Here is a 13,121-nt window from a genome sequence, read left to right on the forward strand (position 1 = left end):
TATAGTAAAGTGCATGCATGGAAGTAACTCACTCAAATCCTTTGTTGGTCATATGGCCATAGAGACGGTTCATAGTTAATTAGTCTGAATAAAGTTGCGGAATATTTTTTTAAAAAAAAGTTTTCTGCCTTTATTGCAGTCATTAATATCTGTTTTTAAATCATATATTTGAATTTCTATGGTGAGGTTTGACTTTCAGAGTTTTAGTATATTAGGAGAGGTTGGTATTTGCATATACTAATGTTTACACGCAGGACACTGAAACTTTGTTAAATAATAATTCTTTGCAGTTGAACGATACCAAGGGGCTCACTTTATGAATGTGTTACTGATCTTCCCCATGTTGATACTAACCTACTTTCTTTGTCCTTTCATAACACACAGTTATTTAACACATCACCTACCATCTTTCTTTCTGTTGACTTTAAATTTCATCTTCCAGAGTGTTAAGGTTTTTCTTCAAGCATCATTCTTCCCTATAGTTAATCACATAAAAGAATCCCCATAACACTAGTTTGTGCTAACAGCTCCTAGAACCAATAGGACCAGAAATGGTAGTGATGAGGTCTCAGAAAACTCGTCGCCCCTGTCTTTCCAACTCAGCAGTCACTGATTGATGCCAAAGCTGCCCACCCTGCCCAGCAGCAAACAGCTGAGTCTCCCCGTCCCCTCCCAGGAGAGCGGCTGGACAGCCTTTAGAAAATAAATCCGAGGAAGTTGCTGCAAAACCTGATTATATTGCTTTTATGTGTTATCTTACCTGATTTCAGCCAAAGAGAAACTGAGAATCTATGTCATTGAGAATAAATAGTGTCTGTCTGTGCTCATATGGAAACTCTTCCTAATTTTGCCCCCTGTCCTTTGCCTACACGTGCAATGCATGGATTTGTGGTCCTGATAACGGCTCCTCGGAGATTGCCCTGTTGCTGGCAAACGAGTAAAATGCAGAACCTGGACTTGGAACTAGTTTTGCTCCGCAGCCCATGCCCAGGACCTCCATTCTATTCAGAACCGCCTTTCCTCTGTCAGCTGTCAGCTATGTCACCCTTGCCACATAACAGGCCTAGGGCGAACTCTGTTGCACTTGACCTTCACTGATGGATAAGGGCCTGTGATTGAGGGCCTGTGTTTGTGAGCGATGGGGCCGGTTAGCGGTGGGGAAGCTCAGCTGGGGCACTGCCCGCAGTGACAGAGGGTGCTCTGTTAGACGCAGCTGCACATTTTCAGTCTTTCCATTTGGGATTCCAGTGCTTGAGAATTGACCTCAGAAAGGCTGGTTCTGTGTCTGGGCACAGCCTGAATGCCAGCTGCCCGAACATGCCTGTCAGAGCTATGGAAGGATAGCTTGTAGGGGAAAGGGTATGAACAGAGGTTAACAGACTGTCTTTACCCTCTAGCTGGATCTCATTTGCCAAATACTGGAAGCCAGTTGGAGGAAACATAATCTTCATCCCTGGGTTCTCCACCTGTACGCAAGTATTTCTTGCTCTATTTTATCATGGTGTACAAAGAGCTAAAACAACTCTGATTGCTGCCTGTAGTAGCAAAGCCTTTTTGAAACTTACCAGTTGAAAGTAACTCTCACCAGCCCTTACACCATCCATCTTAGTTCTGAACTCAACATTTAAAGTTATGCCCCTGTTACTTCACCTGTCCTCTTTCCTTGGCATCTGGCTGATGAGGAGGGAGGGGCACATGAGCTCAGTACTGCCAAGAAGGGGAATTTAAGTTAATGCAGTTTATCATTTATGTGCCTACCGTCTGGTTAGATTCTAGGCATTAGGCCAATGGTCATCATCACATCTGTGAACCTTTCTGTGGGGCATAGCCTTTCACAGTTAGCATGAATTCCATCTGGATGTGGCACTCAGAGCTACTGCTTACATGCAGATGGGGTTTTGCAGATGAGCTGCTTGGCTGACGTGCTCCTTTCTTCTTTGACCAGCAATAGACGGGCGAGTGCTGCTGAATTTGCGGTCTTCCACATCATGACCAGGATTTTGGAAGCTACTAACAGTTTGTTTTTACCTCTGCCTCCTGGTAAGTCTTGGCTTTTTTGTTTTTTGTTGTAATAAACTTGTTCTTTCTTCTTCACATAGTCTCTGGACTTTGGTGCATTATGAGTTTAAGAATGAGGCCTCCTACGTCTGAGAAATTGTGTGTCTGGTGTCACTGTGACGGATGGGCCTGAGGTTGGTCTCTGCCGACCAGATCTCCTCCGATTATTAAACTATACAGTAGCTTGTCGCCAACTTTAGGAGCCAAGGCTGGTCCCCATGCAACTTTCTGGTTCAAAAACCAGTGGCGCTGATTCAGGGAGATCTTTCTCTGATGTCTCCAGGCCTAGTTTATCTGATCAAGAAAGTTAACACTCAGAGGAAGTAGGTCTGGCAGGGTGTCAGAAATTGAGTAGATTCTTATATGTTCCTTGGAAGCTAAAAATTTCCCTTAGGATTTTGAAAAAGGACCAAATCAGGCCTCAAAACACCTTTGGTGCATGTGTCTGCAGTCATTCATTTAATTGGTCATTTGTCATTCAGTCAACAAACATTTGTTGAGCAATTTCATGCCAGGTACTGGGCTAGAAATTAGAGCAATTCCAAAAATTAACAAAAGTCTAGTTGGGAAAATGTGCATATAAATCAATATTCATTATAAGAAACAAATAAGCTCCTGTTTGCTATAAACTACCTGCCTTATGCTTATTATGTATAAGTTCTGATGAGTTTTAAGCTTTATGATAGCTATCACTATATAATATATACTAGCCAATTTTATTTAGTTCATTCATATACATCTATCCATCCATCCATCTGTCATTAATTTGTTCCGTTGTTCATGCATTTTAAGGCAACATGTATATGGTCCCCATTTTGTGCTAGGTACTGTTGTAAGTACTTTACATAAATTAGCATATTTAATTTTTATAACGATGCTAAGTGATAAGAGCTTAAATTGAACCATATTAAATTGTTAATATCCAACCAGTTTTTGACCAACAAAGACGGCACTTTCAAATGGTTCCACTTAATATTATTCCCATCTTATAGATGGTGAAATTGAGGCACAGCAAAGTTAAGTAACTTGCCTACAGTCACATAGCTATTAGGCGACAGAGCCAGTGCTCAAATCCAGGGAGTCTGACCCTAAAATCTATGCTTCTAGCTACTATTCTGTGCTGCCTCTTGAATTTTATATTCCAGTTGAATTAGTTGATATTGAAACATTGGCTATTTATGGGCCCGGAAAATCCCCACAGCACATCTCAACTTCTCTGCATTTGTGATATATCTGGTACAGTCTGGAATCCGTCATGCTTTCTCTATCCATATGCCTTATCTTACAAGATCTGCTTGTAGTGGAGGCACAAAAGGAGTTTCTTGTGACTTTGTAGGGACCTGAAAGTGACCACTCATGAGGAGAATGGATGGCTTTAAATGGAATATGAATTGTGAGGTGCCCTCTAGAAAGAGTGAAGGGATTTCATGAAAATTATATATGGCTTTCTAGCTTAAATTCTTAATTGTTTGTCATTAACACAAAAGACCTGGTAGAGAAATGGGTTGACAGTTTCAGATTTGTTCACCATGGATCTCCAAGCTCCTTTTATAAGTAAATGACACCGACTCACTGGGGACAATATTATATCTGGGAGATCATAGAAATCAACTTTCTACAGAACACTGCGTTTCTACACAGGGATGGATAAGGAGGGAAAACATAGAAAAATGTTACCCATAGTGATTGAGAATTATTACGAGTAAGAACTTAATGGCTGGTCCATGGGTCAAGTAAGGAAGAGCAGTTTCTCTTTCTCCTTTTCTTAGAAATGTTTGTTTCCCGAATATGAAATGACACTGGATCACGTTGGGGGGTGGCACGTGTGTGTAAATGCAGGTATTTTTGTGTGTATGTATGTAAATGTGCTTGCTTTCCAGGCCCCCCGGACTAGTGAGAACTGTTTGAGTTCCAAGTGTCAGAAACTTGTAACCGGAGTTACTTAAAGAAAAAAGGGAATGAGGGCCACAGAAGGGAAGTCATAGTTTAGAGCTGGAGAATTTACAGTTGAAAAGGGACGTGTGTTCTCTCTGCTGCCTGGAGGAGGCCAGGAGCCCTGGAGGATGAGGACTAGAGATGGCTGGAAGAGGTCTCTCTTGCGGTACTGATGCCTACTTGTAGCCAGTTTGCTCTGTTGCTTAGAGCTGCCATGCTGAGAAGAGGCCAGGAATGGGCTGTTGAATTTGGGACTGTGCCCTGGGAATGGAGGATAAAGGGTCATCAGGGATCTTTAGGACATGGACACAGAGCTAGAGAGGAATTTTGAATCGAGAAAATCTGTAGGATCAATAACCTATAAACTCTTCCTCAGAAATAATTTCATAACTTTTTTAATCTTGAGAAGACTGTCCAAATCCATTTGAAAAATCTCATGTTGTTAATTAGCTAGTAAAATCACTAATTTTTTTTGGAATCAGAGCAGTTAGTAGACTCATCCCATTGTCAGCCCATTAACATCTGCTTGAGGGCAGAGTCTGAACTTTATCTGACCCTCGATGTTGCCAGGACATGGGACTCCAGTCTCCCACTGCTCATGTTTCACATGTTCAGAGAGAGAAAGCTCCACGACGTCTCTGAATCCAAGTCCCAGCTCTCTTTGGCCATCATGTCTCTGTCATGTAAGCCTCTAAGGTTAGGCAACGAGTATTCGTCATTCCCCATCCACATCCAATCAGTTTCCAAGCCAGTACCCGTCGCCATGATCCTATGATCCCTTCCTTCCCTCTTACTCTCAGTGCCCTCGTTCCCTCTTGGACAGGTTCACGCAGTCACTTCCCAACAGGTCTTTATTCCTCCGGTAGCAAACTATCACTCTGGTCCATTCTTTGCCTGTTGCCATGTTAATATTCCAAAAGTAAAACTCAAATCCTCTAACAGTCCTGCTCAAAAGCTTTCAGTGCCTCCCCAGAGTTTACTAAATACTAAATTCCTTGCTGTCATTCAGCATGCAACCCCGTGACACATGTATTAAGAGCACCCTGTACTTCCCCTTCATAGAACTGGTCATATTTTAAAAACGGAATATTTATTTTGTGATTAATTGGTTGTCAGTCTCCCTGTCAGACTGGAAGGTGGATGCGAGCAGCAGTCATGCCTGTTCTTCTCATCACTGCACACCCAGCTCCTTGCCTGGCGGGCCGAAGGGGTTTTGTTGAATAGATGAACCTTTCCAGTCTTACCTTCCACCGTTCCTCTTGCACACCTGTTCCAACCCAGCTGGGTCATGTACTCTTTCCTAAATGTGCCCCATGCTTTCTCACCTTTGGGCCTCTGTTCGTATTGTTCCATTAGCACCAGTTCTTGAGGCAGGATAACGTTGTGGTTAAAAGGCTAGGCTAAAATCCCACAGCCTGCGTTCAAATATTAACTCTGCCACTTACTATTTCCCGGGCAGGTTTCTTAGCTCCTGTGAATCTTGGTTTCCCCATTTATAAAATGGGGATCAGGTAGTTCCCACCGCATGGTGTTATATGAGGATCACGTGAGCCTGTGCGTAAATGAAAGGCCTCAGTACCTGTCTGGTGTTAGTCACGTTGTTGTACCACATGCCAGGTTCTTCACAGACCTAGCTGTAGCTCTCAAAGCAGCCCTGCAGGAAAGGTACTGGTGATTCCACTTGAGGGATGAAGAAACAGAGGCTGGAAAGGCTTAATGACCTACATCTAGTAAGCAGCACAGCATGATTCCGGCCTCTGTCTACTCAGGTCAAACCTGACTTTTGCTGCTTTTCCAGCCTGTATGTTCTCTCACGTCATTTCCACACTCAGGAATGGCATTAACCCTTCAAAGCGCCTCTCACATGCCATCTTTTCCAAGAGGGCTTTTCTGATTCTCTCCCGGTCTGATATCTTCTTCTCCCGTGGATGTTGTTTGTGTCGGTTAGTATTAATAGTGGACTTAGAGCTCTAGCTCTGTGAGAGTTTGGGTAGCCCTGCCCATGAGACTTAGACTTAGCCCTGACCAAGGCCTTGAGAGTGCCTTTCTACTGAATTCCTATAGATTTGCTATCTGGCAATATCGTTTTAGTTCTTCTTTTATATGATTTAGTCCAAGTAGACCCCAAAAGCCTTTCTCTAGGGCATACCCAGAGATTAGTCATCTAAACTGTCCCCTTCTGGTCCAAATATTTTCTCCTGCAGCAAAATGGTCCCTGTCCCTCAGGCTTTAGCCTGGGCATGTGGAGTCTGAAGCTCTTCTGTTAATTTTTCTATTAGAATAGAATTATAAATTCTATTTATAGAATTTATTATAAATTATAGAATTTATAATTTATAGAATTATAAACCTTTTAAACTGTAAAACCATTTTCATTGAGCAGACCTTGCACTGTTTTTCTCTTTTTGCCTAGGAAGGCATACAAGGTGGAGGGAATACGTGCTTATTGGGAACTTACTATATACCCAGCACAATACTTAGTTGTGGTAATACAGAAAGAAGGAACCTTGGACCTTGTCTTCAAGGAGCATTTATTTGACTCTAGCTGCGAAGTGCTGAGCTGAGTGCTTTATTGCCATCACCAGAGTCATTCCCTCTGGGAGGCCGGAGATGATGGCTGACCGTGTCTACCGTCCCCGGGTTTCTCATCCTAGGTTTTCACACTCTGCACACGATCCTTGGCGTCCACTGTCTGCCTTTGCATAACCTGCTGCATTACATTGATAACGGAGTGTTGCTTCTCACAGAAGCAGCTGTCACAAGGCTCATGAAAGGTAAGGGGCTCTGAGTTTGCCTTGTTCCAGCCCCAGCACCACCCGGGCTGCCTTTGTGGGTGTGCGACCTGTGGTCACACGGGGCCCTACTGCACTCAGAAGGGGCCCACGCAGGGTTTAATGTTCTGTATTCAATCTCGACATTCTTAATAGTTGGAGAGGGGCCCCTCATTTTCGTTTTGCGTGGGTTCCACAATTACGCAGCTGGCCTGCAGAGTACAGTTCATTTCCCGTAACCATCCTTTGGACTGCCATGCCTTTGCCCTTCAAGAGGCCCCAAAGGGCTTTTCAATCCGTACACAACTATTAGACTCCTTTTCTGTACATGAGGGCACTTGAGAATAGGAGACTGAAGGCTTATTTCTCAAGAAAAATGTCATGAAATGGCTTACTTTCAGCTGATTAAGTCCGTCCTCTCAAAGTTAGACTTGAAATGCAAGGAAAAGTAATGAGAGATATAGTGCCTATGGGAATTTGAACTTGAAATAAGGTCTGTAGTGTAATGACTCTTGGTTAAATTATTCAACTGTGGTATTTTATAGATGAGTTTTGTTAATATATATTGAAGTATTTGCCATTCCTCAAGGTGCTGTATGTTTTAAGTTAGTCAGCAAAATTGCTCTGTGACTGGCCGCCTGTTACAGAACGCTGTTCCCTGATACAGAGCAGCAGCTTCATTAAGAAATCCCGTTTTAGTCACGTACCACAGTGTTCACTGCAGCTCTATTTACAATAGCCAGGACATGGAAGCAACCAAGGTGTCCATCAACAGATGAATGGATAAGAAGATGTGGCACATATATACAATGGAATATTACTCAGCCATAAAAAGAAACGAAATTGAGTTATTTGTAGTGAGGTGGATGGACCTAGAGTCTGTCATACAGAGTGAAGTAAGTCCGAAAGAGAAAAACAAATACCGTATGCTAACACATATATATGGAAACTAAAAAAAAAAAAAAAATGGTCCTGAAGAACCTAGGGGCAGGACGGGAATAAAGACGCAGACCTACTAGAGAATGGACTTGAGGACACGGGGACGGGGAGTGGTAAGCTGGGACAAAGTGAGAGAGTGGCATGGACATATATACATTACCAAATGTAAAACCGATAGCTAGTGGGAAGCAGCCACATAGCACAGGGAGATCAGCTCGGTGCTTTGTGTCCACCTAGAGGGGTGGGATAGGGAGGGTGGGAGGGAGACGCAAGAGGGAGGGGATATGGGGATATATGTATGTGTACAGCTGATTCACTTTGTTATAAAGCAGAAACTAACACACCATTGTAAAGCAGTTATACTCCAATAAAGATGTTAAAAAAATCCCTTTTTTATTCAGAGAGACACAAACTAATATTTTCATAGTGTTGTTAGACTTAGCTTGAAAAACAAGGTTGGGACATGCATTACCAGGATGAAGCTCTGAAGTATTAGCTTGCTCAGGTATTAAAATGGAGATTACTGGGTTTTTTCTTTTTGTTTTGTTTTATTTTGTTTGCCAATTTCTGACTTTCTTGTAGATCTGGACAATACAGAGAAAAATGAAAAAGTAAAGTTCAGCATCATTGTGCGGCTTCCTCCGGTAATCCTGAAGTATATTCTGTTTTCTAAGCCTTGGCATGTACCCCTCCTTCAGCTTCTTCTTGCAGGAAGAGCAGTTACTTGCTTTGGGCTGAAGTCAATTGAATTGTCTCGCCCTTCGGCCCTTTCCAAGAAACCCTGTCCATCCCTACCCATCTGTCCACTGCTCCCACTGGGCCTACCAAGTGCTTGCTCCCCTGGCTGTGTGTGTGCTGCTTTGGCACAGGCCCACCTAGAACATTTAGCCATTTTCTCCTCTGAGGAAACCACAGTAATATGTACGTCTGTGAGTCTGAGGGGAGGCAGGGGGGAAACATGTGCTTTTGGCATTTAAACTGATAAGAAATTGAAGTACAGGTGAGGTCAGAAGGTTCTGGAACTGCGTTTCCTCTCACTGTTGTTTGCACCACGGCAGGAAAACATTCCTGGTTGAAGGAAAAATGAGAAACATGAGGGAGAGGGTTATACAGGCACTCCTTGTTTTTGTGTGGTATAGTAGCTCTCTGAGTCAGAAATGCTGTGAAATTCAGACATTCCACGGCAAGGTCTTCAGAGCCTCTGACTCTGCGGACTTCCCGGCCATGAGAGCCTTGGCCAGCTCTGTGCCATTTACATACCTTGAGCACTTGTATCTCCGGCACGATCCTCCCACAGAAGGATGTCTGATGCCTTCCTGGACCTAATCGCCTTGCTTTATAACACCTTCTTGCCCTCACAGGCTTACTGAGGCAGAGGCAAGAATAGAAAACAAAGCATATTTTCCATGGCTAGATCTCTCTGGGGAATATCTCTAAACATTTAGTTTGGTCTCTAAATTTGATTTTTTTTTTTTTTGCCTTATACCCTTAGGGAATGAAAATTTTCTGGGCGAGACACTGGCAGAGTACATGCCCATAACCTTTAGCTTCATATCAAAATATCACGTAGGGTTGGCATGCAGATACTCAGTGTTGAAGAGTAACAGATGAACACCATTTCAGAAGAAGAGTTTGGCAGCCTCGGTACACAAAATGCTTTCCTCAGAGTCGCATTTAAGGGAGTATTTATTCAAAATTCAGAAGCATACCTCATAGGAAATGGCCTTTCTCCAAGGTCATTAACCATAAAGAGTCTGTCTTTTAGACTCACTAGCTGGAATACATTTTAAAAAATTATGAATTGATATAGGATAAATTAACTTAATGCTGTGAGCTATATTCTCCTCTCTGTATTTTTCCATCTTTTTATTTTTATTATTGACTTAAATTTTTTAGTGTGGAAGGTACAGAGTTTTCCTATACACCCCCTTCCTCCACATATGCACAGTCTCCCCTATTATCAGCATCCCCCAGCAGAATGGTCGATCTGTTACACTGGATGAACCTACACTGCACATCACAATCACCAAAGTCCATAGTTAACATTAGGGTTCACTCTCGGTGTCGTTCATTCTGTGAGTTTGGACAAATATATAAGGAGATATATCTAACACTGTAGTATCATACAGAGTATTTCCACTGCCCTAAAAATCCTCCTCTACATATTTTTCAATTTGCAAAAATAGCTTACAGGTCAGAAGATCTGTCGACTTTGGGATCATCCTGTGAGTTCTAACATTATTTCCCGGAACCATGTAAAGCGACTGCTTCAGAACTATAACAAACAGGTGAGCCTGTGTGGAGCAGAGGCCCCGCTAAATGATTTTGGAACCTCTTTGCCCATTTTAACATATCCCTATGGACAGCGGTTGTAGTTCTCATCACTTTAAGTTTGTGCTTGTTTTGGAGAATCAACTGATACCACAGCCGTTTCCCTTTTAGCCCCGGAGTTCTATGATGGACAAGTCATCATTCAGTGTAGAATTTCTGCCTCTGAACTACTTCATTGAAATACTGACAGATATTGAGTCCTCCAATCCAGGTAAGTCACTCCTCTGCTCTCAGGATTTTCCTGTTTTTCCCCTGACACATCAGTCAGTCTCTATACACTTCTGTGTACCTTTTTCTTGCCAAAATATCCCTTAATTATAAGTAGGATCTTCTTGCAATAGGTTTTAATTAGCAATACACAATTTACTACCTAAATTACCAAAGGAATAACCACCTTTCAGGTTTTAAAAGGAATTAAGAGGTTAAAAACCCATTTGGTTGGTGTGAATGGCCTTTCTTGGTGCTGAGGTTTAATAAATTTTAACAACACATTCTCAGAATAATGTGTTTTACTAAAATATAAAATAATTATGATTTCAGTGAGGCGTGGGCACAATATAATAAATGTTCTATGGCTTCATAGTAACTCTTCTCTCTCTTTTTCCTTTCAGCTCTGTATGCTTTTGAAGGACATGACAACGTGGACGCAAAATTTGTAGAGGAAGCAGCTCTGAAACACACCACAATGCTTTTAGGCTTATAAAAGAGAAAATGCAGTTATATCAGCTTCCAGTATTTTTATCTTGCTCATTAGCTCTACTTCCGTTGAGAATTCTTTAGCAATATTTTAAACTGGTAACCAAAATCAGAATACATTGTTGAGCCATCTGAATTTCAGTTTGGTACTTTGTTCAGACAGAACTAGACAGTCAAGTGTAGAGAAATGACAACCAGTCCAAGGGGGCATGCAATGGCATAAATAATGCTCTTCCTAGTGGCTGATCTTCCTAGTGCTTTCATAGGCCAAAAGCTAGTTTCTATTATACTCTGAAATAAAATATACTTTAAAAATGTAGGAACAGTGCTTAGAAAAACAAAAATTAGCTGTGTCACTGAAAATAGCATATGACAAGCAGAAAAATTACAAGTTGCAGAAAAACTCTATTTGGAAATTAGATACTTTTTAAAAAACTGAATTTGGACTAAGTCACATCTGCTAATTCTAGTAGGGAATAATTTGTAAAATACAACAGTTTATACATACATAGAGTAGGATTTGTCTTCGTGCACATTCAGATGGAACTGTATTTAATATTGTAAAGTTATTTTTATAAAAGTTTGATTTAGTAATATCTTGTCATTTAAAAAAACACTGAAAGTTTTAGCCTAACTCCTTTGTTCTTTGAACATAGCCTTTTATTCCCACCAAGAATCATGACTCCATGAACATGTTCACCCAAAGACCCCCATGACATCTAACGAGTTCTCCCACTTTTCTTTTTTTCTCCCTCTCTCTTCTACAGTGACGTTCTGACCATAAATACAGTTGCTTCCTGGGGTAAGCCCAAAACCCTTTGCTTTCCTATCTTCACACCGTTTCCCTCAGTGAACTTGTGAAATTTTAAAGATTACAAATATCACTAGCCAGCATAATAATTCAGCTTTTCTAAAATCATCATTATATTCTAAAAATTATCCTCTCCTACAGAATTTCCCATTTAGGCCAAATATTTCATGGTCACTGAAGCTCAAAGTCTTGGAGCCATATCAGCAAGGCGGTGCTGGTTTTTCCTCTTGATAAGGTCATTATTTTTCATTCCCTACGCTTTCCTCTTCACACCTGGGTTGTTTCTGTTGCTTTCTGAAGTCTAATTCATCCGATGCATATTTGAGATAAACAGTAGTTTGATCCTGTCACCCCTCTGCTCATAATCCTTCAGTCGCTTGCCATTTATTACAGGATAAAATCCAAACTCTTTGACATTCAAGATCTCCCAAATTCTGGCCTTATACACTTCCCCAGTACGAACGTTCTGTTCCAACCAGCCTCGCTCACTGGGCCTTGAACAGAACTTCTGTCTTCTTACTTCCAAGTCTTGCTCAGGCGATTTCCCCCTCCTGGAATCCCCTCCACTTATTAAAATCTTATTTATGCTTAAGGGCCAGATAAAAAGTTCCATCTGACTGTGCTCCCTGGCCATTCCAGTGCACATTGGCATCTCACCCTCTGGACCAGTAGCACACGTTGTAATATTTAAGCGTCCAAACCTTTGTAATTTTTAAAAATTATTTTTCCTTCCTATGTATTTAAACTTCCTATGTGTTTATTTTTTGAATCCCTAATTACTGATCCTACAACACAGCAACTGTGTGTAAGTATGCAGTATTTCTTTGCATTAAGCACACAGCTTATACAGCGTTACTTGTTACAGGCTCTCTCAAGGAATTGCTTTTTAATGACTTCACAAAGCAGTCAGGTTAGATTCAGGACTCCTAGACTGAGAATGAGATTCAATTTCCCTCCATTCTGTCAGGGTGGGGGCTTGGAACAGATTTTGTTTGATTTAGCAAAATAAATGAATGTGATATTTCTCACTCCCAGAGTCGTGAAATGAAATTCATAACTGATAACAATATGAAATAACAATAGTTTGAGCATGTTAATGAATGTAAAATCACCGGTTTCAAATCTACTTTTATATTTTTATGTGAGAAACTAAACAGAATTAGCAAAACATACTTGGGTGAAATACAATAATATTAGAGTAATGAAATCAGTGGAACTGGCCTCATTTTCTCTTTCACATGCAAAATTATAAATATCTTCATTGAAATTTTGAAAAATCTGGTATCAGAACAAAGTAATCACAAGTGTATTTGCATATAACATTGTGGAAAATCTAGATTTATAAGAAAGATAAATTAGGGCATAATTGTTTTTGCCCAAAAGGATTCTTTATTTGTAAAAAGAATCACTATAACATCACTTTTAAAAAGACAAGCTTCCCTACTGCTTTTCACTCAGTTTAGTTTTACTCACATCAACTTGCAATGCAACTATTTATTTAACCAAGTGAGTTATGCCCCTGCAATACTTGGGCTATTTTTCTTTTCAGCCATTCTTTCTTTTTCTTAAAAGTGAGTATA

At 41.0% G+C, this 13,121-nt stretch overlaps 1 protein-coding gene across 6 annotated transcripts in view; it reads left to right on the forward strand.

Annotated features, from left to right (window-relative positions):
* The window catches only part of LOC118901066 (gamma-secretase activating protein), a 92,674-nt gene extending 79,596 nt beyond the window's left edge, over positions 1-13,078 (forward strand). For 3 of the 6 annotated variants that reach the window (XM_036864089.1, XM_036864087.1, XM_036864090.1), the window contains 7 exons: positions 1,398-1,468; positions 1,946-2,040; positions 6,648-6,767; positions 8,286-8,347; positions 9,890-9,991; positions 10,146-10,245; positions 10,646-10,776. In XM_036864089.1, the coding sequence (XP_036719984.1) occupies positions 1,398-1,468; positions 1,946-2,040; positions 6,648-6,767; positions 8,286-8,347; positions 9,890-9,991; positions 10,146-10,245; positions 10,646-10,737 (642 nt within the window). In that variant the 3' untranslated portion in view covers positions 10,738-10,776. Of the gene's footprint in view, positions 1-1,397; positions 1,469-1,945; positions 2,041-6,647; positions 6,768-8,285; positions 8,348-9,889; positions 9,992-10,145; positions 10,246-10,645 lie in introns of all 6 variants that reach the window. The other 3 variants (XR_005021285.1, XM_036864086.1, XM_036864088.1) reach the window with 3 other exon arrangements.
* Positions 13,079-13,121: the final 43 nt, after the last annotated feature.

The sequence above is a fragment of the Balaenoptera musculus genome, chromosome 9, assembly GCF_009873245.2.
Source record: "Balaenoptera musculus isolate JJ_BM4_2016_0621 chromosome 9, mBalMus1.pri.v3, whole genome shotgun sequence".
Classification (NCBI taxonomy): domain Eukaryota; kingdom Metazoa; phylum Chordata; class Mammalia; order Artiodactyla; family Balaenopteridae; genus Balaenoptera; species Balaenoptera musculus.